The sequence below is a fragment of the Malus domestica genome, chromosome 06 (assembly GCF_042453785.1).
Source record: "Malus domestica chromosome 06, GDT2T_hap1".
Classification (NCBI taxonomy): domain Eukaryota; kingdom Viridiplantae; phylum Streptophyta; class Magnoliopsida; order Rosales; family Rosaceae; genus Malus; species Malus domestica.
In genome coordinates this window covers 32,910,544-32,932,807 of record NC_091666.1, presented here as the reverse complement: position 1 = coordinate 32,932,807, position 22,264 = coordinate 32,910,544, and the positions used below count along the sequence as shown (strand labels likewise).

The 22,264-nt window shown below is 37.4% G+C and overlaps 3 protein-coding genes and 1 long non-coding RNA gene across 4 annotated transcripts; 2 read left to right on the top strand and 2 right to left on the bottom strand.

The window, feature by feature from the left end:
- The first annotated feature begins 1,505 nt into the window (after positions 1 to 1,505).
- Positions 1,506 to 4,980, top strand: LOC103420361 (uncharacterized). The gene is made up of 6 exons (XM_008358423.4): positions 1,506 to 2,065; positions 2,580 to 2,722; positions 2,864 to 3,007; positions 3,495 to 3,680; positions 3,925 to 4,049; positions 4,442 to 4,980. Exons 1-6 carry the CDS (start codon positions 1,852 to 1,854, stop codon positions 4,665 to 4,667), a joined length of 1,038 nt encoding a protein of 345 aa, XP_008356645.1. The 5' UTR covers positions 1,506 to 1,851; the 3' UTR covers positions 4,668 to 4,980.
- Positions 4,981 to 5,210: 230 nt separating this feature from the next.
- On the bottom strand, positions 5,211 to 7,893 carry LOC103420362 (ceramide synthase 1 LOH3-like). Its single transcript, XM_008358424.4, has 6 exons — positions 7,481 to 7,893; positions 6,600 to 6,826; positions 6,317 to 6,472; positions 6,030 to 6,215; positions 5,684 to 5,868; positions 5,211 to 5,467 (listed from the first exon to the last, which is right to left on the bottom strand). The coding sequence occupies exons 1-6, from the start codon at positions 7,634 to 7,636 to the stop codon at positions 5,433 to 5,435; spliced, it is 945 nt and encodes a 314-aa protein (XP_008356646.2). The 5' UTR covers positions 7,637 to 7,893; the 3' UTR covers positions 5,211 to 5,432.
- Positions 7,894 to 12,408: 4,515 nt separating this feature from the next.
- LOC103420363 (uncharacterized) lies at positions 12,409 to 13,363 on the top strand. Its single transcript, XR_011581835.1, has 2 exons — positions 12,409 to 12,611; positions 12,777 to 13,363. It is a non-coding gene; the product is annotated as an uncharacterized lncRNA (long non-coding RNA).
- Positions 13,364 to 16,832: 3,469 nt separating this feature from the next.
- On the bottom strand, positions 16,833 to 21,634 carry LOC103437934 (serine protease SPPA, chloroplastic). The gene is made up of 13 exons (XM_008376463.4): positions 21,174 to 21,634; positions 20,891 to 21,074; positions 20,601 to 20,738; positions 20,341 to 20,511; positions 20,157 to 20,260; positions 19,672 to 19,739; positions 19,373 to 19,539; positions 18,575 to 18,644; positions 18,275 to 18,429; positions 17,778 to 17,883; positions 17,599 to 17,686; positions 17,356 to 17,499; positions 16,833 to 17,261 (listed from the first exon to the last, which is right to left on the bottom strand). Exons 1-13 carry the CDS (start codon positions 21,579 to 21,581, stop codon positions 17,031 to 17,033), a joined length of 2,034 nt encoding a protein of 677 aa, XP_008374685.3. The 5' UTR covers positions 21,582 to 21,634; the 3' UTR covers positions 16,833 to 17,030.
- Between the last annotated feature and the right edge of the window lie 630 nt (positions 21,635 to 22,264).

Below are 22,264 nucleotides of genomic sequence, written 5' to 3'. Positions count from 1 at the left end.
ACTGCAACTCGAAATTTTTTCACTTTCGCGTGAAATCTTTCCGTTGACAGACACCCTTTTGTACCTAGCTAACAGCATTCAACTATCATATCAGTAAGAAACTGGTTTTGCCTACCTGCAAGTCTAAACTTGGCCAGCTGAGGGTAACTGGAGCCAAAGTGACGTAAACTTGGCACTCAAGTTTCACCGTAAATAAATTTTTTACTGTGGTAATATGGCTTAATTATAACTTTTGAGTTGTCGGTTGGAAGTTGGTAATTGGAAGAAAGTAGGTTTATCTCTAGTCAGACGGTTGACTAATCGATGGTCCATCGCAGTACCGTACTACCGTGTACAGGGAGAAACTCATCAGGAAGGGGAGTTTGGTTAAGTTATACAATGGACAATCTAATTTAGTATCGAATTCGTTATTTACGATATTTGAACCTAAAACCTCTCATTTCCAAGTAAAGAAGAATATCACCAAACCGTAGTACTGATTGACACGAAATATATTTTAAATGCTGCATTTAACACCAACGTTCGACATGCATAAAACTCTCTTAACCATTGTGACGAGTTCACTTATTATCTTTAAGACGTAGGTAATGGAATGATAATGTTGTTTTTGTCATACATTGTTTTATGACTATAAAAACTCGAATGGTTAATGATTCAAAATCTTTATATCGAGAAGTATGACACTAACTGACACACCCCAACCTAAATCGAGGCTAGCACACCTTGATTTAGGTCAGGGTGTGTCACTAACCGCAAAAACAAAAAATGTGAATTATGGACATGGTTTCTCTTGACTCAAATTGATTTTTGAAGGAACCTCGATGGTGCGAGAACATACTTTAGTAATCAATTTGAAAAGAAAAAAAACATTATGATGATGTAATTCTCGACTATTTTTGAAAAAAAAAAAACATCTTGGACAAAAGTTGGTTAAAGAAATTAAATATTAATGACATATGGTTAAAAATTTGATGAGATAGAAAACCAATGTCGATCACATGCAATGTTCTAAAAAACCCTATTTAGGGCCGCCTAGGCCTAATCTAGGCAGTTGGCCACCTCTCTTATTAATACTTAGATGTTTAAAAAATAAGAAATGACGCCTAAACTTGCCTAGGTGGGCGCTTACCTACCTAGACAGCCTAGGTTGCGATTTTTACATAGACAAAAATAACAAATAACTTTTATTTTGTATTTTATTTTTTCTATAAATTGTAAGAGACTTTTTGGATACTTGGATGAACCCTCATTATATACTTGTTTTTAATATTTTCAATATGTTCTAGTACTTTCATCCTAGTCATTAGGCCCCTGACCGCCACTCAACTAGCGGCTAACACCTTTTAGAATCTTAATCACATGCAAAAAAAATGATCATTGAGATTTGACCAAAAAAGAAAAAAAAAAGGAAGAAGAAGAGAGATTTGAAAAGAAAATCAAATTAATCAATTTCCTAAAAAAATAAATTAAAATTATTTATATTGCTTTGAGCAAAAGTTGGTTTTTGGTACGACATAGCAGAAAGAAATGGAGGGGGAGTGAGAGTGACTAAAGAACCAAAAAAATGCATCCATCCATGTGTCATGTGTGGCTCAGATTTGTAATTTGAGAGATCCAACACCAAATTAAAACCTTCAACAAATAGAAAACACAAATCCCAAATGACACTCAAAGCTCCTTCTCGTTACCATCCTCCTCCTCCATTGACTGATTGACATGAACTCCTCAGCTCTTCCGAATCCGTTTTCGAAAACACGATTCCGTTTTTGAAAGCTTCCCTTTTTTGGTTTCTGGATTTATTTATTTATTCGAGAGAGAGAGAGGATCAACAGCTGAATAACGAGTAACCAGATGGGGTGCACATTCTCTGGTTTAGGCGCTCTGTACGACGCCGTGAACGGCGGAGGCGACGTGTGGATCAACGAGAACCGGTTCAAGATCGTGAGGCAGCTCGGGGAAGGTGGGTTCGCCTATGTGTTTTTGGTCAAGGAGGTGGTCGCCGATTCCTCTGCCTCCGGCGGTGGCGGCCTCGCCAAGAAATTCAAGGATCCCTCTCACGTCTCAGGTGATTCAATTTATGGGGTTTGTTGATTTTTTGATGCGTTTGTGAGAATTTGGGATCTGGGTAGTGATCTGTTTTGAATTTTGTGATCTGGGTTGTGAGCTGTTTTGGATTTTGTGATCTGGGTTGCACTGATTTGAATTGAAAATGGTTGAAGTCTGTATCTTTGAGGAATTAGTGATCTGGGTCATTTGGATATATGAATCTGAAATTATTGGTTTTGATTCTCTGACCTGGGAAGCAATGGTGATTTGGCCATTGAATTTACTGAATTGAGTTTAAAGTGTGACTCTTTTGTTCTTCGAATGTGTTGAGTGGTAGCGTGCATCGATTGTTTGGTAATATGAATGTTTGATCTGAGCCTATGGCATTGTTTCGACCTTCCAGTGATGAATGCATTTGTGATTTGACCTTCAAGTTCTTACTGTTTATGCTTGACTGATGCTCCGGTGATTGATCGGTTTGTAATTCAATTTCGGAAATGATTACAGCTTGCTTGTACTCTATTCTTTCGCAGATGATGGAACTTATGCTATGAAAAAGGTTCTCATTCAGAATAGTGAGCAGTTGGAGTTGGTGAAGGAGGAGATCCGTGTTTCATCGCTGTTCAGTCATCCCAATCTGCTTCCACTTCTTGATCATGCCATTATTGCCGTTAAGGTTAAATCTGGAATACTAAGTTTCATATGGCGTATGCAATACTTTAGGTTTTTTCTTCCCGGAGTGGGAGCCTTCCGTCAATTTTATCATCGTTTTCGGTTTTGCAATGGATTCATCTATAATACTCTCTTTGGCTGACAGACTACACAAGAACAATCTTGGAACCATGAAGCATACTTGTTATTTCCCGTTCATCTGGATGGAACATTACTGGACAATGCCAAGACTATGAAAACTAAAAAGGAGTTCTTTTCCACCTCAGATGTTCTTCAAATATTCCGGCAGGTGAAAGAATATTTCATCCCCCATTTTTTCCCTTTTAACTTGAAACTATTACACTTCCAAACGAAGGGAATGTCAATCTGAACTATGATGTCATGATACCACTTAACATCGAAATGTTAGTGATTAGTACATTGTACAACAGTTTACCTCTCAATGTGATATTTCTTTGTTACTGAGGTGCAGTGTTTGATATCAAATTAAAAGTCTTTGCTGTTTTCTGCTCAAGAAACTGTAGATTGTGTGATGCATTTAAAACTTTTTTAAGAAGCCTTCAGTAATGCCATAAACAACGTTACAGCATGTTAACTTCTTATTAAGCAATCTATATTAACTGGTCGAAAAGCCTTCAGCAATGCTACCAAGTTCCGGGGGCAATTGATGTGCCATGTTCCAATTGCTTTTTCATGTCCCACAGTGATATATTTTGTTGGTAAAACATATTTAGAAGCATCAAAAGCATTCTAACCTTGAAAAAACAATGTTACAGCTTTGTGCAGGACTCAAGCATATGCACACTTTCGATCCACCATATGCACATAATGATATCAAACCTGGTAACGTTCTGATAACCCATAGAAAGGGACAATCACCTCTTGCAATATTGATGGATTTTGGCAGTGCTCGACCTGCGAGGAGGCAAATTCGCTCTCGTACAGAGGCACTACAGTTGCAGGTATATATTTTGAAATCATTTTGGATTTTTCTACAAGTATTTTTAAATTTTATTTTTTGAAATAGTAACTAATATTTTTTGTTCAGTATGCTTAATGCAGTCCGATGTTGCGTATATGTATCTCTTTGATTTCAATTGGTTTAATGTCTTCAAAGAAAGACACCTTTTTAATGTTTAGTTTTCTTGTCTGGTAACTTTTAGATGAAAAAAAAATTGAAGTGATTCAACTTTGCTTGTTATGTAGGAATGGGCGTCTGAGCATTGCTCGGCACCATTTCGAGCTCCAGAGTTGTGGGATTGCCCAAGCCAAGCCGATATTGACGAGAGAACTGATGTATGGTCATTAGGATGCACTTTGTATGCAATACTGTGAGTACTGAACCTTCTTCTTGAACTTACTATTATAGCTCTGAAGTTTGAAAATCGTATTGATCGTCTACCTTCTGCCCCACTAGTGAACGTTTTATGCTGCGTTGTTTAAGAAACTGTTTTAATGTGTATATATACGTATACATAACGGTATCTGGCATGGTTGTGACACCTTTGTTGCGTGCTTGTGAAGGCTTTTAAGATATTGAATATACATAATATCATTTTGTTATCTCGCATAGTAATGGCTTACCGCCAATTACTCAATCAGTACCATGATCAGCATCATTCTCGTCTGCCATAGAAGCAAAACTGTGCCTCTAGTTAGCTGCTGTCACCATTTTTTTTCCTCAATCAGTACCATGAACTGATGCCTGATTTTTATTTAACAGGTACGGAATGTCTCCATTTGAATATGCACTCGGCGAATCTGGAGGAAGCCTACAATTGGCCATAGTCAATGTGCAGATAAAGTGGCCAGCCGGACCTAATCCTCCATATCCGGATGCTCTTCACCAGTTCATCACATGGATGCTTCAGCCGCAGGCTGCAGTCCGTCCGCGCATTGACGATATCCTAATTCACGTGGACAAGTTGATCGCCAAGTTCTCCAAGTGAGATAATATAGAAGGAAAGAAAGTATGAAAATGAACTTCCTCCGCACATGTCGACATTGCACATTTCGGCAGAGGTTCTTGATGTCGGATGGACGTCGTGCGTTTTCTTTTGTACTCAGGGGTCAATAGGGCAACTGAGTTTATAGCAGCTCCTCCAGTATTACATACTTCTTACTTTTTTGCCGTAGGATTAGCAGTTTGTGCATTCGTGCTCCTGTCTCAACTGTTTGATTTTGTACTTGTAAGTTATCAAACTGCTTGTCTCCCTTGACTCGAATTCTTTCGATTAGTTGAAATACAATAATTTCGATTCATTAAGCGAGCAGCAAGTTTAATTACTTATTCGAACTTGGAACATCTTCAATTATTGAGAAGATAAATACGACTAAACCAAGAACTAGTTCATAGTACAGCTACAACTCGAACGTTACTAATTTTATCATAATCGGTTTTTACGACCTACGGAGATAGAACGCTACGGTGGTTTTTCATCCTAAATCTTCGATTCACTCAACTGTTTACAGATAGCAACAATACATACACATTCTCAATTTTCCACAGGCTCAATGCCTTTCTATAAGCACAGTTCTTTAAGAATCACAACATACAAGGTTGCTTGTGTGAATACGAAAAAAAATGGACGAACAGATTCCCTGCCTGTTTGAAGGACATGATGTGGATCTCATAAAAATTGTTCGACAATCTTTTGTGTAGTCTAAAGAATACATAGGCACCTCACTTGAGTTTGAACTGTGTCTTTTTACTGTCAGTCCTCGTGTTCATCATCCTCACCTTCAGAATCTGCGGTAAACATGAAAGGTAGCGTGAGCAGGTTAAAACATATGACATTAGTTTGAAAACGGAAAAATCCCTAAAACCCTGGAATCATTTTTTTTTTCCGGCCAATTGCTGTCATGGTTTCGTGCTGGTAAAATCCAATTTTTCAATTACCGTTTTCCCCTATGCAAGTAAGGTATATGTCCGACTTATAAAACTATCAATAGAAGAACTTGTTACCAGATCGAACATCGTCATCAACTTTCCCTCTAGCCTGAATTTGCTTCACGAGCATCCGAACCATCAACTTCCACCAATAAATATGACAAAAGAGCAAGCCAATTAAAAGAGTATTAAACAAGTAATAGTATATAGATCCATCCACTATGTGCTTCTCCCTGTCCAAGGTCAGAAGAGCTTCATAGCTGCCAGAAACAAATGGAACCAAAAATTAATCTCTGTATACGATATCATGAGAAAAAAGCGTCATTTAACAAGGAAATTCAATAAGTATATGATATATTCTCTATGCCAATGTTAACGCCGAAAGGAAAACAGAAAAATTCTCTCTGCACATTTAACTAACCTGGTACTCCATATTATCCAGAATGGAAAGTAAATAAGACGTAGTACCGTCCAAGAGAGAACAAAACTAACAAAAGCAATGCCGGCAAGCATTTCAAAGCCACAATATTTTGACAACTTTGCAATTTCTAAAAACACATCAGATCCTTCATGGAGAGCTAAAATGACCGAGCCTACTCGAGAAAACCTGCAGGGGGACAAAACAGATAATTAAGACACACGAAAAGATAGAGGCTAGCCTGCATAACAAAAAAGCAAAGAAGCAAGTTGACATGCTTTAAAACTAACTTGAATATGTAAGATGCCACAATTAAAATCGTAGTTGCTAAATGATGAGACATTGACACTACAAAGTCAGAACGCCTTGTTTCCCAAAACACCAAAGCAAAGGTGGAGTAGATGTAGAATCCAGCGGAATACATGTAAAGCGCCTTCAATTTTAATCTGCCAATAGTGAATATGTCAAGCCAGATGAGATGCAAAAGGCAATTGATTGTAGAGCAAAATTACACATATCATCAGACATCAAAGTAAACAAAACCTGATGTCTAAACTGAGTTAAGAGACGAACTTGGTTTTCTGGTCGGGCCAAATCTGATTGCCAGGCCCTACCCAGAAATATCTGGTTTTAGAGAACCAAGGCTCATCGTACGTAACATATAGAGCCAAAAGCTCCGCAGTGAAAAAATAAACACATTTGAATGCCGACTCTTTGAATTTATTAACTTTCCGATTATCACATGTCTCAACATTCAGCGATGCATACTTCTTTCCAAACAAAAGGCGCTTTGCTAATCTCTGCCAAAAACAACAAAAAGTACAACTCATACTGATAAGGACCATAATTTTCAAGTCTACCAAAGTATATAGACCCTCACAAGCAATGAAACACGTAATGTGGAACAACATTATATCGACGAAAAGCTTCATATGGTGAGATTTGCATTCCTCATAGTTTGATACGAAAAGCTTAGCATTTCCCTATGACTAATAATTTCGGCATGATGTTTGTCTTTACACAACCAATTGGAATGTGGGATTGCAAGTAACCGCGAAAGATCACAGCTTTACGAATGACAATACAAGAATAAAAACTCAACCAAATCAGAGTGAAAAGATCACAACTTTAAACTGCAAATGTTACCAACGCAGCCTGAGACCCAATTTTATTACCATTTTCTACAATTTGATGGTACTAAAGTAACATCAAGTTAATGCACGTGATCATCTGGTCTAGCGGCACTCAGTCTCCGCTTTATTGAAGCATGTCACGAGTTCAAATCTCACGAACGACAGTTGTTGATAAAAAGGAAAGCAGCATCAAGTGAATGGAATTGAAATTTAATCATATATACACACCCACAAATAATTACAAAGTGCAAAACTAGTTCCATTCCATAGTACACCGAAATTAAATCGTCCGATAAACTCGAGAGCTGCAAAGAGTTGTACCTCAAAGACGAAAACGTCCAGGAAGAGCCTGAGTGACGGGAAGAGAAGAACGAACAAGGGGAGGACAAAGAAGTCATTGGGCACTGGGTACGACTCCTCCTCCCAGTTGAGTTTGACCAAATCACTGATTCCAGACAGACCCATCATTTCCTCCATCAAACCCAAGAGTCTGAAGAGGCGGAGGCTGAGGAGGAGGCGGCGGCGGCGGAGGAGGATCAGTAGTGTCGCCGGAAGGCCGTATTGGTGGAAGTGGAATTTAGATTAAAGGCGATTGACTTTTCAAAAACCGTACGCATAAAACTTCAACGGTTTTTTACCGGTATATATTTAATCGGGTCATGCGGTCTTACAAAACCCGGTTTGGATTATCCATGGGCAGTCCACTGCAAAGTCTCGGACCTTGTTTAGTGAAATTTGGAAACGTGGGCCCATTTAAGTAAACAATACAATTGGCCCAAATGAATTCTATTTTATTTTTTCCAATGCACACACCGTGTCACAACAAGCAGCGATACTCTCTTATTACCAATTCATCATGCGGCTAGCGTATATTAGATAGATGTACATTGAACATGTGGCAAGCATATAGTGGATAGTTAACGCCGTTGAAACTATTTCTTAATTCAAAGAGAAATCTCTTTATTAGAAGGCTAATAGCTTACAATGTAACAGTAGACCTAGGGATGGGCAAATACCCATTGGTTATGGGTAACCGCGGTTATCCGTCCATTTAAATTAAACGGTTACGGTTATGGGTAACCGTTTAAATAAATAAACGGTTATGGGTATAACCGTTTACCCGCGAAATTTAAATGGGCGATTATGGGTATTAACCACGGTTATAAACAGGTAACCGTTTACCCATTTATTTTATATATGTAAAATTAACACAAACCATGTTCTCGATCCAATAATACTTAGCACCCAATAAATTAGCAAGGAATTCATCGGTCATTCTCTCAATAACACTACTACAGGAATGATGATTCTCATCATCAAGGAATTGGCCAAATTAATTTAAATTCCTTGCGGGTAACAGTGAAATTGACATAAATGCTTTGACAGAAATGTCTTCTAAACAATTTTTGTAACCCAATAATACTTAGCAAATATTATATTTACCTTCATTGGTAATAGTTAAAAATATCGTACATAAACTATTATTTCAATTATTGGAATGGTACTGTAGACCAGGTTGTAGCCAAGTTAGCTACGACACAGTGCCTACCCCTAACCTAACACATATTTGACTACTGACTTTTCTTTTTTTTGAACAAACGATATATCTACACTAAGAGAGGGGTGAGCTTAGTCTCACAATATGATAGTAATAAATGGTTCAAATTCACTTTTGGCGAGAATCGAATATAAGACCACTCACTTACAAGTGAAAAGGAAAACTACTAGACTGTAGTACTAAGTGGCATTTGACTACTGAATTTTATTCAGTGGTTTTAACTGAGTAATTGAGGACCGTTAGATATTCAAAGATAAAATTTGTGTTGGCACAAAGTGCGTACATGCACTCGTCAAATTAACCTTGAGAAACCCCTAGCGTTTATAAAAAAAAATTCTGGTAACTGAAATGAATTTGTATAACACAAACGTATTATCACGACATTCTGTGTTAATAATACAAAAACACACACAAACCAGCTTTAGACAACATTGTCCCCATTGCAAAAACGCCATGAAGACAAGGAAGAAGCAAATCGTGACGTGATCACCTCTATAGGACAAGTAGCAAGAATACTACCATTATAGATGGGCCGATGGGCCTCACCCCCGTCTCCTCCTCATATCATATATGTATATATATATATGGGGTAGGATAATAGGGACCGCTCCAAAGCTTAGGAGGTTGAGTCTCCTCGGCAAAGGATCTGAGGTGTTGAAATTTGATTTAATGGCTACAAATATGAAGTATTTCTAAAAGTTATAATAATTGCAGCCGTTAGATTAAATTTTAATAGTCCATGTGATTTGCTCGGTTCTATGATAATAGTGTAGACTTTACAATTTCTTACACAATATGTTAACCTGATATGTAATTATACAAAAATAACATGTTTCGAGTTAATCTATTAACGAGTCGGATCGTTTATTGGAGTTAATCGTTAAAAACTCGTTAACTAATCGAGTCATTATTCGATCACCCGTTAAGAACCTGATAAAATATCTTTTGCTAGATCTAGACATTAAGCATGAAATTTCTTGCATATCCAGACCCCACATAAAACGACACGATTTGTTAACAAATCAGTTTGTTATCGAGTCATTTCTTCAGAACTTATTTAGATAATGATTTTGATATGACACGACTTGTTAAGATAATAGATTTGAAATGAAAATCACACAAACGAGACAATTATTATCCGTTTGCGGGTCTAAATACTAGACGTTCCATTCCAGCCACCGAGAGAAATTGGAAGTGGGAAACAGCCAAAAATCTTGGTCATAGGGGGCATGGTGTGCCCCAAACCAACCTGGATTTAAATTCTTTAACTTCGTTTTGTTCTTGCCCATTCCTCACCAAAGAGGGCCCACCGTCACACGAATTGTCAATTATATATCCATGTGTTATCTATTACACTAGAAAGAGTACTTATCAACAACCAGATGATGTCATTCAATTACGCACAAGAGATGCTCGAAACGCGTCTTATAGTACAATGTATGATTGATTTGAGATATCGTTATAGAGTCATTATGAGTTTTGGTTTTAGAGTCATTCTGTTGGAGTTAGGATTCTGGAGTTCAAGAATCAGGAGATCCGGGCTATTGAATAGAGAGATTTAGATTCTTAATTTATAACATGGGCCAGTGGGAGGACTAATGTGAACCGCATTACAAAATCAGCAGTCCGAATCTCCTGACTTTTGGGTTCTGAACATAGATATCTTAAACGGGTCTCAAATCCTCCGGTTGTAAGGAAAAGGATCCTCGCCAGATCATTTTCTTAGGGATCCTAAGGATCTCGTGATCGTGACTGTTTATTGTACATCATGCGATCAGAAATCATTTTAAAATTTAAAATTTAAAATTAAATATAAATAATACGTAACGAAAACTAATTACACAATGTACGATGAACGATCACGATCGTAAAATATCCAGGATCCCCAAGAAAAGAATTCAAGGATCCTTTTCCCGGTTGTAAGGAAGTTCTTCTGGCACTTTCCTTTTTACCATTGGCTTCTAGGGTTTGCAAATTCATAATTTCACCAGCACATCTCATCTGTGAGACTGTAACAATGTTTATCATTTCAAGAAGTTAATACAGAAGTAAATATTACTTTTTACCTTTGGAAGATATCTGTCCGATCGATCACTATAAATTCACCCATCCAAACTTACCTCCTTGCAAAGGATATGGATTCTCTCCGGATCCATGTATCCTAATCTATTAAATCTATATATCTGGATCGTTAAAATTTGATTCAACGACTATAAACAGGAACTTACTTTAAAAATTATAATAACTTTGGCCGTTATATCAAATTTTAACGATCCGAATACATAGATTTGATGGATTAGGATACATGAATCAGGAGAGGATCCATGTCCCCTTGCAAAAGCAGTACGGCAAGCACAGAAGCAGAGCAATGAATAGCAAGACAAGCACGCGGTTTCTTCACTACCTTTCTTCAAGTTGACATGAAATTTCAATATTTACGGCAGCATGCATGAATATACAACATAAGTGTTATGATATTAGGATGCTAGGGTTGACGGAATTTAGATTTTCTTCGGATTTTGGTGTCAGGAGTCTATGAATCCAAGGACCAGAAAATTCGAGCTTTTAGCTTGTGTAAAAGAGAGATGAAAGCTTTTGTTTTGTGTAAGATTAGTCAATGGACTGAATTAATAGAGACCGTTTGATTTAAAAGTAATATTATTAAATATTGAATTAACATAAACTAATTAGCAAGCTGGATTGCACATTGGGATTATTGAGTTGTTAGATAAGGACCTGTGTCCTGTTTTCTTCTCTTCACCCAATACCAATACAAAAAACATAATCTTTGCTTTCAGGAGACACACATCGTCAAAACAATCAATTTTGGTGGAGAGCATCGCAGCCCCTAGCTGACATAGGTTTTTGACAAGGTCCTATCTCTTTATCCAAAGGAATCCTACAACTCCAAGATAGAACTCCCATGACACGGAGATGCTAGTGTGATGTTCTTCCAAACTTAACAAGCGATAGAAAGTTAAAACACGTAGCAATTCGTGATATGTTAAAGATAAAGACACTTTAGCTTTTGCAAATTATTGTCTTTTTAAAGAGAGAAGGATTTACAAGGAACTTGTTCGTTGTCATGTGAAACACGTTCCTAAACTTATCATGCAGCTGTAAGAAAGTTAAAACACGTAAAGATTGTGTGATACATTTATGATACAACCACGTTAACTTCGCATACTCTTGTCTTTATAGAGCAGGAGAAGGACTTAAATAACTCTAGTGTACTGTCACATGACATCTGATCTATTAATACATTATCGTTTGCAAGTTTTTCTTTCAAATGATAACATATTATTAAATCAGAACGCTACGATGACGGTAAACATGTTTCGTATACTAAAAAATTGATGTTCCTTTTTGAAAGACAAGTAGGGATTTTAAATTTTGAAAGACAAGTAGGGATTTTAATTCAAGTTGTGAAAGCTAAATGAGGTAGTGAATAGGTCCTATTGTATCCCTATTAAAAACACCATGTATGGAACTCATATAATATTATTCTCTTACTCTGTTTTCTTTGTTCCGTATCTGCATTTATGCCCCTCTTCTTTGCCTTGATAACAGTAAGGACACGTGGAGAGAGAAACCCAAAGAGCCCTGGTGAGTGAGCAACCACCGATGTCCTTTCAAATTCAAGAGAGAAAGCAAAGGCGTTTTAAGCTTTGGTGTATGCAGCATGGACTATATCACTTTCACTGGCAGCAGCTTCTAGCTTGCTAGCTGTCTTTCTGCTCAGTAAAAAAGTCAGAGAATTTATTGGTATTTAGATTTCCCGGCAGTGTGGTAGTAGGACTCACAGTTATTGCAGCCAGATTATTGGCTTTTTGTATAAGTAGAGGGAGAGAAGTGCTTCTGGCTTTTGGGGTGTTGCTCTCAAATGTGAGATTGGTAAGCTTTGCTTTCTCTCTTCTCTTCAACAAAATCTCTGAGCTAAACTAACGGGAGAGAGGAGGGTTTTGTTTTCACTCTGCTTTCCTCCGTTTTACTCTGTTTTCCTCTGTTTTACTCTGTTTTTACTCTGTTTTCTCCTGTTTTTGGTTTCTGTTAATTCAGTTATGGAGTCTGGAAAAGTGTTTGGAGGTGTGGAGGAATGCCACAGCAGTGAGTCTGGGTGGACGATGTACATTGGCTCCCACTTCGAAGGCGAAAACGACGGTGGCATGCATCATGAAGAAGAAGATGATGATGGTGGAACAAAGTATGGTGGTTATCATAAGGATGAAGAGAGTGATGATTCAATGGTCTCTGATGCATCCTCCGGTCCTAGTCATCATCACGGCCGTCCATGTGGAAAAGAGAGGGTGGCAGCTGAGAAAAAGGGCAAGAAGAAACCAGAGAAGGAGAAGCAAACCAGAGGTGGAAGGAGAAAGCAGGAGGAGAAGAAAGACAAGGCACTGTTGATTCATGGCAAGAAACGATGAGAGGTCAACTGGAAAGGGGTATTTTGGGAAAGGAAAATTTAAAACTAGATGTTTTTTTGTTGTTCTTAATCATCAGCTAATTGTTTTTATTTTGTAGCTGATTAATTGTATCTCAGTTTGGAAAAATTGGGGTACAGTTTAGTTTTATGACTATGGTTTCAATATCAAATTAACTTTTTGGTGTAAGCATAAATTAATCAAGTATTATTGTTTATTTTATTAGATAACTAGGATTAATATGCTTGTATTAATCCATAAGTTGTGAGAAATTAGATGCATTGATTGGCTTTCAGAACTATTGTTTGAGAATTCGCTTGATGGGACGGAACGAGATAAGTTTATTGAAACACTTGGGACTTAATATCCGACCCAAACCAAGCGAATTCTCAATAAAGACTTCCTGTAAATAGTAGAACACGGTGAATTTAGTAGAATTATAACCAAACTAAAGACATTCTCCATACAAAACTGGTTGAAATTTTTTACACAGCCTGATACAAGAATGTAAATTTATTTTTAAGTATTCAACTACTTATATTATACTACTTGATGTACCAAACCGCGTTCTCGGCACAGGAAAATATTCCTTACTTAAAAAGTGTGGTTGGTGGAATTAGACAAGGATGGTAAGTTGGTGAGGAGTTAATTTATAGCCGTATCATCTGACCAAAGAACAGAATAGGGTAAGTTGACACTTCCAGATATAAACCAGCATGTTTCACTGGGTTTCTGTTAATGCCAAATGCATAGGATTATATTTTCTGGTTGCTGTTAAGGTACTGTATATGGGAATTTTTAATACCGTCACGAGATTTTTAGCCGTTAGATCCTTGATACGTTGAAAGAGCAGCAGAAAACAGCAACACAGTTCTGCATTTAAGCCATTTCCTCGGAAATTCCAAACGTTTTCCTTGTTTTTTTCTAGGAAAACTAATTAAAATAATTTGAAAACTTTAAGTTTTAACGCTAAGGACAAAATAAAGAGTAAAGTGAATAATACCATAATTGACATTTTTGTGTAAAAATATAATTTTTTATTAAAATAAACAGAATCAGGAGTTTTTCGTTAAAGTTCTTTTTTTTCCTGCTTAAGTTTTAAAAGTTTTATGTGGGCACTTGAAAAGTTAATTTAGAAAGGCAATACCACCTCTCTATAATTGAAAGGTGATAGTATTTATCATGTTTCTTTCTAGAAGTAAAATTCTCTCTCCTTTTTTTACTTCATCAGTTTCTCCCTCTTTCCTCCATTTTCTCACTATCCTACGTCTAGACCTGGCATTTTGTGTTGGAAGTATGCCCACAAAGCCACTCATTTGATGTAATAGCTTTTTGGAATACTTATTATATTAAACTTTTATATGTTTAATGGAGGGCAAATCTTATTGTTAATCACTGTTTATTGTATCATGTGTTTAAGCAATAAGTGAATCCAAGGAATGTATTTGTTCTAAGAGATAAGTGATCTAAGTGAGTTAGATTATCGAGACCTTTCTCTTATGTTCATTCCTAAAACGTTCCTAGCCATAGGATTGCCAATTGGGCATTGACAATCCGCTAAGGTTAGTATGTGTTATGTTGACTCAAGCGTGAGTATGACTAGTCTCAAGTGATTTGGTGTTGGACACTAAGACAGACACATAGGTGCTCGAAAGAGTAATCGAGTACACTGAACTACGATTAAATCAGAGTTCGAACATACATGTCATGTAAGAACTCTAAGGTTGCAATATGCAAAGTAGTCCTTTGACCTGAGGCATCATAGATGTCTAATGGTTAGGTCCTTGATCTTTGATCCTGTCAATGGCATTCCCTCGGAGTGTCCACGGCATTGTTGGGGTCAAGCTATCTAGTCATGTAGGCATATGGATGTACAACAAGGGATCTCTAACCTTCCATGGTGGAGGGAGAATACTCTAAGATATGATTCTAAAGTCTTTGGCCAAAGCAAATGAATATGACTAAAGGAAGGATGTTCCAAATCATATTCAAGGGAATCATATAAGAAAGTATCACATTGGATAGTAGACATGAAACAAACTATCACTTAAACTATGTGATTAAGAGTATTGTATTAGAGAAGGACCGTATTGCATTGTAGTTGTAACTGGATAGGTTCTCCAACCAATTCTACTTAGCTTGGGTAACCATGACATGCTGCTAGGCGTCAACCATGGTTTGTGGAAGCCCTAATGGTTAGCAAACACTAATCAATGAAAGGGAGAATTGAAATGTGGTTTCAATTCATAATCGATAGTTAAGAGTAACATCGCCCACTGCCTCGCTAATTAGAACCTAATGGATCGTACACCGAGTAAGGATGTATGTGAAGAAATCAAATGAAATGGATAAGCAATTAAATGGTTTAATTGAAGAATGGTCAAGATTAATTAATTAGTTAATTAATTATACGAAAGGTTCGTATTGGGCTTATATGTTGGTTTTGGGTTTTGGGGCCCAAAAGCGTTTTGGTCCAAAAGGCCCATTATGTTTAAGTTGTATGACAACTAAAACAAAATGGGCAAATAGCCCAATAACACCAAGGAGGCCGGCCATTAGGGTTGGATGGGCAAAGTTTGCTTAATTGCAAGCTTGCCACTCACCAAAGAAATGAAGTATAAATTCAACTTTATAGCTTTAGGGTTGGGTAAGTTGAAATTGGGTGAGACATTTTCTCTCTATTTCTTCTTAGAGGCCGGCCATTAAAGGAAGAAACATCTAGCAATCTCTTCTTCTTTTAATCATCCATATCATCTTCACAAGATACAACCTTGGTGAAGAGACTTAGAGACATCAAGCTTTTGGTGTTTTGGAGAACAAATCCTTTTTCCTCAAATCATCAAAGGAGCACTAAAGGGAGGAAAACACAAGAAGGATTCAAGGAGCTTGGAGGTGACTTGAAGGCCCTCCACTTGGGTGAATCCCTTGTGTAAACAAGGATGAGCTTCAAGGGTAAAGAATCACTAAATTCTTCTTTCTCTTTAATGTTGTTAAAGAGTTTATTTTGGTTCACCATATACTAGGCTTTGAAAGTCATGGGTTTTATTGAATTGTTTTTTGATGCATGCCTATATTAATGAGTTAATAATATGCATATGTATTCAAATGTTCATACTTGTTCTTAGCTAGGACAAAATTTTTCCTTCATTTTGAACTCAACCCATTAACCTGATCCGACCTGACTCATTAATATTAGTATTTAAATGGATACTTAACGGATTAGATCACTAACGGGTGAACCCATTAAATAACGGGTCACTTTGGATCAACCCGTTAGTTGAGGATGTTTTAGTAATTTTAATAAAATCTTAACAACAAAAAACAAACTCTATGCAAAAAAAAATTGTTAACCGGTGAAATAAGTGACCCATTAGCTTAACAAGTTGGGTTCGAATGACCCGTAGCTTAACAGGTCGGATTCGGATGATCCGTTAACTTAACGGGTCGGACTAAACCTGATCCAAACCCGATAAACCCGACCCGTTTACAGGTCTACCTACGTCCTACCTTTGTCTCTCCTCCTACTTCTCTCTCCCTCCTCATCCAACTATTTACTCATTGGGCCGAAAACGGACTACGAAAACTCAAAAATAAAAATATTGTTCACCACGGAAAACAATATTCACGTAGGAGAACAGAAAAAATTAAGATAAGGATAACCAATATTGAACAAAAAATTAAAATTGAAAAATATTAAAAACTCTTCAAATTTGTATAGCTTGAACCTGTGCTAGATGTACAATTTGCTAACAAATATATATATATATATATATGTATATATATATAATATTTTTAACAAGATGAAGATATAAGATCACTTTACAGCAAAATGCAATTTTAACCCTCTCAGAATAAGAAAAAAAAATGGAGGGGAAGCTAATCATACGGTTTAGAGGGAGCCAAAGTAATCTTTGAACAAAGAGAAGATGGGGTTGGCCTGAGAAGCTCCCTCCAGTCTCTGAAACATGATTCCCTCCATCCGGGCTTGGACTCCGCCGGAAAACGTCAACTCCTGCAGCACTTCCTTCATTGCTCTATCCACTCCAACCAAACTAGCTCCTATGCCACTTAAAATTTCTGGCAGTGTCGGGGAGGGTCTTGCGAGCTCCACGAGTGCAACCTGACACCACACATGCACAGCAGTTCATGAACATCTCAAAGAAAGGATCACACACCCAAAGTTAATAACCAGCATATTTTGTTGATTTCCACACCTGTTTGTCTTGGGGTATATTTGCCTTGAGCTTTGCTATTGCAACAGCGCGAGAAAGTCCGCCAATAGCATCAACTAAACCCCGTGAAGCTGCATCGTTACCGGTCCAAACTCTCCCTTGTGCAACCTCCTCCATTTTATCTACCTGCCAAGACAACACCATTGGGACACTTTTAGATTTCAAGTTACCGGAAGGAAATGCAAGTCCATGAAGCTGAAACAAAGAATGAATTGACCAGCATACAGTCATCGATCTGGAAAGAGCTGCCTTGTCTCGAAATTGCTTATATGCATTCTGTGCAGACTTAGCAAAGATTTCTGCTTCTTCTGGTCTGTATTGGAAACGAAAAGTTGGGTTTGAAAATTTTGCCATTTGTAGAAATACAGGAGAGAACAGATACTCTCGGCAACGAATCTGTTTACCTGAAGGATCGTTGTTCAGCTGCAAGAACTTCAGCATATTTTCCCCTTGATATAATTTCTTTGTTGAAGCCAATCTTCTCATACAGTTTTCCCAGGTTAAACTTCCCTGCAAATGAAAGTTAATATCCAAATTCATAAAAAGATATCACACAAATATGAAGTAATTTTTATGCATTTAGATTCGTGTTAGTTTATAACATAAATGCGACTATGGGACAAAGGTCCAGGGCCGAAGGGGTAGAGGAAGACCTAAGAAAACTATGGAAGAGACTCTAAGAAAAGACTTAGAGTACTTGGATCCAACGGAGGACATGACACAAAACCGAGTGCAATGGCGTTCTAGGATTCATATAGCCGACCCCACTTAGTGGGAAAAGGCTTTGTTGTTGTTGTTGTTGTAGATTCGTGTCAGTTTATATGTTTTTTTACCAGAGTGGTTATATGATATAGGTCAAAATGGGGCCGCAGTGTAGGAACCTGTATAAATTCGAACTCACCTGTCACAACTCCAATGGAACCCGTTAAGGTTAGATTTTCTGCAACAATGGCGTCTGCTGCCATTGCCATGTAGTATCCTCCACTTGCTGCCACATCAGACATTGATGCAATGACAGGTTTTGATGCAGCCAAAAGTCTGATTTCCCTCCACATCCTGCCCATCATAAAAACATCAGCCTAACTAGTTAATTGTGTGCACGTAGACACAAATACACACTTCCTTTTGTACAGCAGCAATTTACAATCAACAATAATGGCTGTTTACACATGAAATTAAGCGAAAATATACTAGCACTTACAAATCAGAAGCAAGGGCATCACCTCCAGGGCTGTCAATTCGAATAATAGCGGCCTTATATCTTTTTGATTCTGGAATGGGAAGAACATCAACAAGATGGGTAAAATAATTATAACAGAAATGATACCAATAACCAGTGCTGAAAGGTTTCATATTCAGCAACCACAAAGTACACAACTGCCCCTTATTGGTCTTGTAATGCTTTTTCTTTCTTTACACATACCACTGCTTTCTATAAATTATATGATATTGCAAGTAAACTGAACAACTTTATCTCCATTCATTGAGTTACTTCATATAAGTAGTGTTAGAGACGCATGTAAGTACTAAATAAGCAAACTACTATCCACTATCTTAAATAGCGCAGAGCCAAGTCTCGATGTTCCATAATTCTTTTCCTTTCGTAATTCATTTATTGATTTGGCCCCTATACGTTCATCACGGTATCAATCTCCCTTTCTTCCCATTTCATTTAGGCAATGCATTGTTGAGTTCATATATTCGCCTAAGAAGATTTCTCAAGACAATCACTTAATCAGATCTTAACTTACATGTAAATATCTAGAACCCAAATATTCACTCCCATCTTGAAAACTTCCACATAGGTGAACAACACAACACATGATAAACCATAATGTATGACTGACACTAGTAAATATTAATTCAAAACACACAATTATCTTGTAGATAATAGTACATCCGCATCCTGAATCTTTTATAAAGCCTCTGAAATAGACCAAAATAAAGGACACCACGTTAAGAAAATAAACTTCTATACGATAGACCATAGTCACCATACCTCTCACAGTACGTATCTTCTCAATGAACTGTTCCCCAATAATACTAGAACCAGGAAGACTTAAACCGCCTTGTACACGACTAATGCTACCTGATGCTCTAATTATGGCTATCTTGTCTTTACCGCCTGATAATCCAACAGTCCATTGCCGAACCTTTGAGTATTTCCTGTTTTAATAACGAAAAAGAAGGAATGGGAAAGGAGGGTGAGGGAGGATGGTTATACACACACACATACGGAGCATCTAGTGGACAACAAAATACAAGTAATTGAAGGCCACCAATATGAAAGTTGACTACCTGTAATCAACCATAGGAAGAGTTTTTTCTTTTTGTACTCCAAGTCTTTCCTTCAGCATTGAAATAACCTGCAAGGGATGACTATTATTGATACGATGAATGCTGTTTTGCAGGCAAAGTATGGAACTTTCATATCAAAATACGGACAACATAATACTTATAATTAACATATCATAAGATAGAATATAACACTGGAAGAACAACTGAATGTATGTTTGTATGTCATAAATAAACAAAGGTAATTACCAGGCCATAGAACTTCAATATAGTCTGACAAACTTGAAGAGCAAAACTGATCTTTAAAAAACTCTCTCAAATTTCTCGACATATGTTACTTTTTAAAATGTCTGGATCCGAAACACATTGAAACAACCTTCTAAGCATTCCAAGTATCTAAGATTCCCAACCTATGGCATTAAATTTAGATTATTTCTCAACATACATCAAATGTCAACCCCAAATCAAAAGGAACCAGAACTCCATACCTCGTCATCATATTGTATGTTTGTGATCCAGCCTTCTTCTTTCAATTTTTCTACTTGGTAGACTCCTTCATTAATGAAATTCTCGATATCTTCTCTTTTCTTTCCTGTAGAAAATTTTCAGAAGTCCATCGGTTACTTAAACTTAAAGACTTGAAAGTTCGTCAAACATCAAATTACAAAGCACCTCTTGTGGAAGAAATCACATCCAGCCAATTCCCATATATATTATCAAGCAATGCTGTCAGCATCTCACAATTCTCTTCGGACATGGTTGTGCGCGCAAGTTGATCACCGGCACTTTTGTATTTACCAATCCTTTCCACTTGTGGCTCGATTCCAACTTTCTCAAGAACACCTGAAAGAGAGTATGACAATTCCCTGCAACATGAGCTAATGAATAAGCAATTTCTCACAACAGAACCAACGGATTTCAGGGAAACTGACCTCTTATGAACGAGGACTGAACGGTGAGCCCAAACAAAGAAAAGTAAGCACTTGGAGGTGCATATATCTCTTGGCACGCACTAGCAAGGTAATACTCTTTCTCTCCGCAAGCGGGAACATAGGCCACAACAAATTTACCTGCAACAGTGAAAAGTCCATATGATTAAGTTTTTTCTCTTCGACAAAGCGACATTCTAAACTACTCTAATAACTCGGGCGCAAGGGGGCGGGCACACTTACAAAAACATAACCAAAATTAACAATGATTCACCAAAAAAAAAAAAAAAAACCTGATTTCTTGAAATCCAAGATATGTCTTCGGATTTCTTCGACTTTGCCCCAACCACAATTCAAACTTTCAATTTGCAGATAGACACCGGGAATTCGAGGATCGTACGCTGCTTTCATCAAATTCTCACAAATTTGAGGCAGCGAAAGTCCACTGGAAAATCGACTCTTCAGCTGATCAGACACCTGAAAAACGCCAATGAAAATAATTAATTTAGAAAAAAGCCACAAAGAAAAATGCTTTTTTCGAATGCAATCCCAAAAAAATTCGAAAAAAGGCAAAACCTGGCCGCGCAATTTGATGGTCAAGACGCTGCCTTTCTTGACGCGCTGCCAAGGGAAGGCAATGAGCATGCGGAGCTTGACGACGAAGCTCTTCCACGCGCTCGCCTTCTCGAACTGAAACTCGCCGCTCGGATATTCCTTGGTGTCTGATGTTGTGGTTTTAATCACAACATCGCCATCGCTCTCCTTCGATTCTTCTTCCTTGGTCTCCGGCGACGACGAGTCGAAGGCGCGAGCCGAAATGCTCCGCAGAGAAAGAGGGGGAGAGGGAGAGATGGACTGGAGGCGGAGGCATTGGGAGCGGAGGGAGGAGGGAGTGAAGAGAGAGGGCGAAACGACGGCGTTGCAGGCGCGGCGGTGGATTGGGGTGAGGTGGTAGGAAGTGTGGAGGAGGATGAGCTTCGACATTCCTCTCAGCTCACCGCAACTGTGAGGACTGAGAAGAAACGAAGAAAAACGGAAGGAAAGAAATTTGAAGGGGATGGCAAAGGTTAAATTTTGTCCACGTCACCACTTGTGGCTTTTCACGACGTGTCATATCCTGGCGCGCATTTTTACTTGGAATTTTAACGAAAACTTTAGATGCTCTTCATTTAACGAAAAATTACATTTTTTTTATTAAAAAGTTAATTCTGGTACCATTTATCTTTTTATCGTTAAAACTTAAAATTTTCAAATTATTTCCATTATTTTTCCCTTTTTACTTTCATCGTATTGAGAATTATTCTAGTTTCTCATATGCTATTTTTAGTCTCTTACATATATTTATTTTTTAGGAATTTTAACGAAAAGCTTTGGATAATGTTTATTTTAACGAAAAATCATATTTTTACATTAAAAAATCAATCTTGGTACTATTTATTTTATCCTTGATTTTGTCCATTTTTACTTTCATCATATTGAGAATTATTCTAGTTTCTCATTCGCTATTTTTAGTCTCTTACATTTTTTTTAATTTTGATTTAGTTAGATAAATGGTTATCGTAGCGAGAAAGTATTCATAAGATAGTTCGTGTGGTGAAAAAAATTCAAATTCAAACTACTGTAGTTGATTTCGTTAAGAATTAAACTCAAGATTAAAATTTTCGTTA

What these genes read in the sequence shown, in the direction of transcription:
- LOC103420361 (XM_008358423.4), top strand. Translation starts at nt 1,852, where the DNA reads ATGGGGTGCACATTCTCTGGTTTAGGCGCTCTGTACGACGCCGTGAAC. An exon ending in ATGCCATTATTGCCGTTAAG is followed by an intron (nt 2,723 to 2,863) that starts GTTAAATCTGGA and finishes TTTGGCTGACAG; the next exon opens with ACTACACAAGAACAATCTTG. An exon ending in CAGAGGCACTACAGTTGCAG is followed by an intron (nt 3,681 to 3,924) that starts GTATATATTTTG and finishes CTTGTTATGTAG; the next exon opens with GAATGGGCGTCTGAGCATTG.
- LOC103437934 (XM_008376463.4), bottom strand. Translation starts at nt 21,581, where the DNA reads ATGTCGAAGCTCATCCTCCTCCACACTTCCTACCACCTCACCCCAATC. An exon ending in CTTGGATTTCAAGAAATCAG is followed by an intron (nt 20,739 to 20,890) that starts GTTTTTTTTTTT and finishes TCACTGTTGCAG; the next exon opens with GTAAATTTGTTGTGGCCTAT. An exon ending in CTCTTTCCAGATCGATGACT is followed by an intron (nt 17,500 to 17,598) that starts GTATGCTGGTCA and finishes TTGTCTTGGCAG; the next exon opens with GTAGATAAAATGGAGGAGGT.
- LOC103420362 (XM_008358424.4), bottom strand. Translation starts at nt 7,636, where the DNA reads ATGGAGGAAATGATGGGTCTGTCTGGAATCAGTGATTTGGTCAAACTC. An exon ending in GTGGCATCTTACATATTCAA is followed by an intron (nt 6,216 to 6,316) that starts GTTAGTTTTAAA and finishes GTCCCCCTGCAG; the next exon opens with GTTTTCTCGAGTAGGCTCGG. An exon ending in TGGATAATATGGAGTACCAG is followed by an intron (nt 5,869 to 6,029) that starts GTTAGTTAAATG and finishes TGTTTCTGGCAG; the next exon opens with CTATGAAGCTCTTCTGACCT.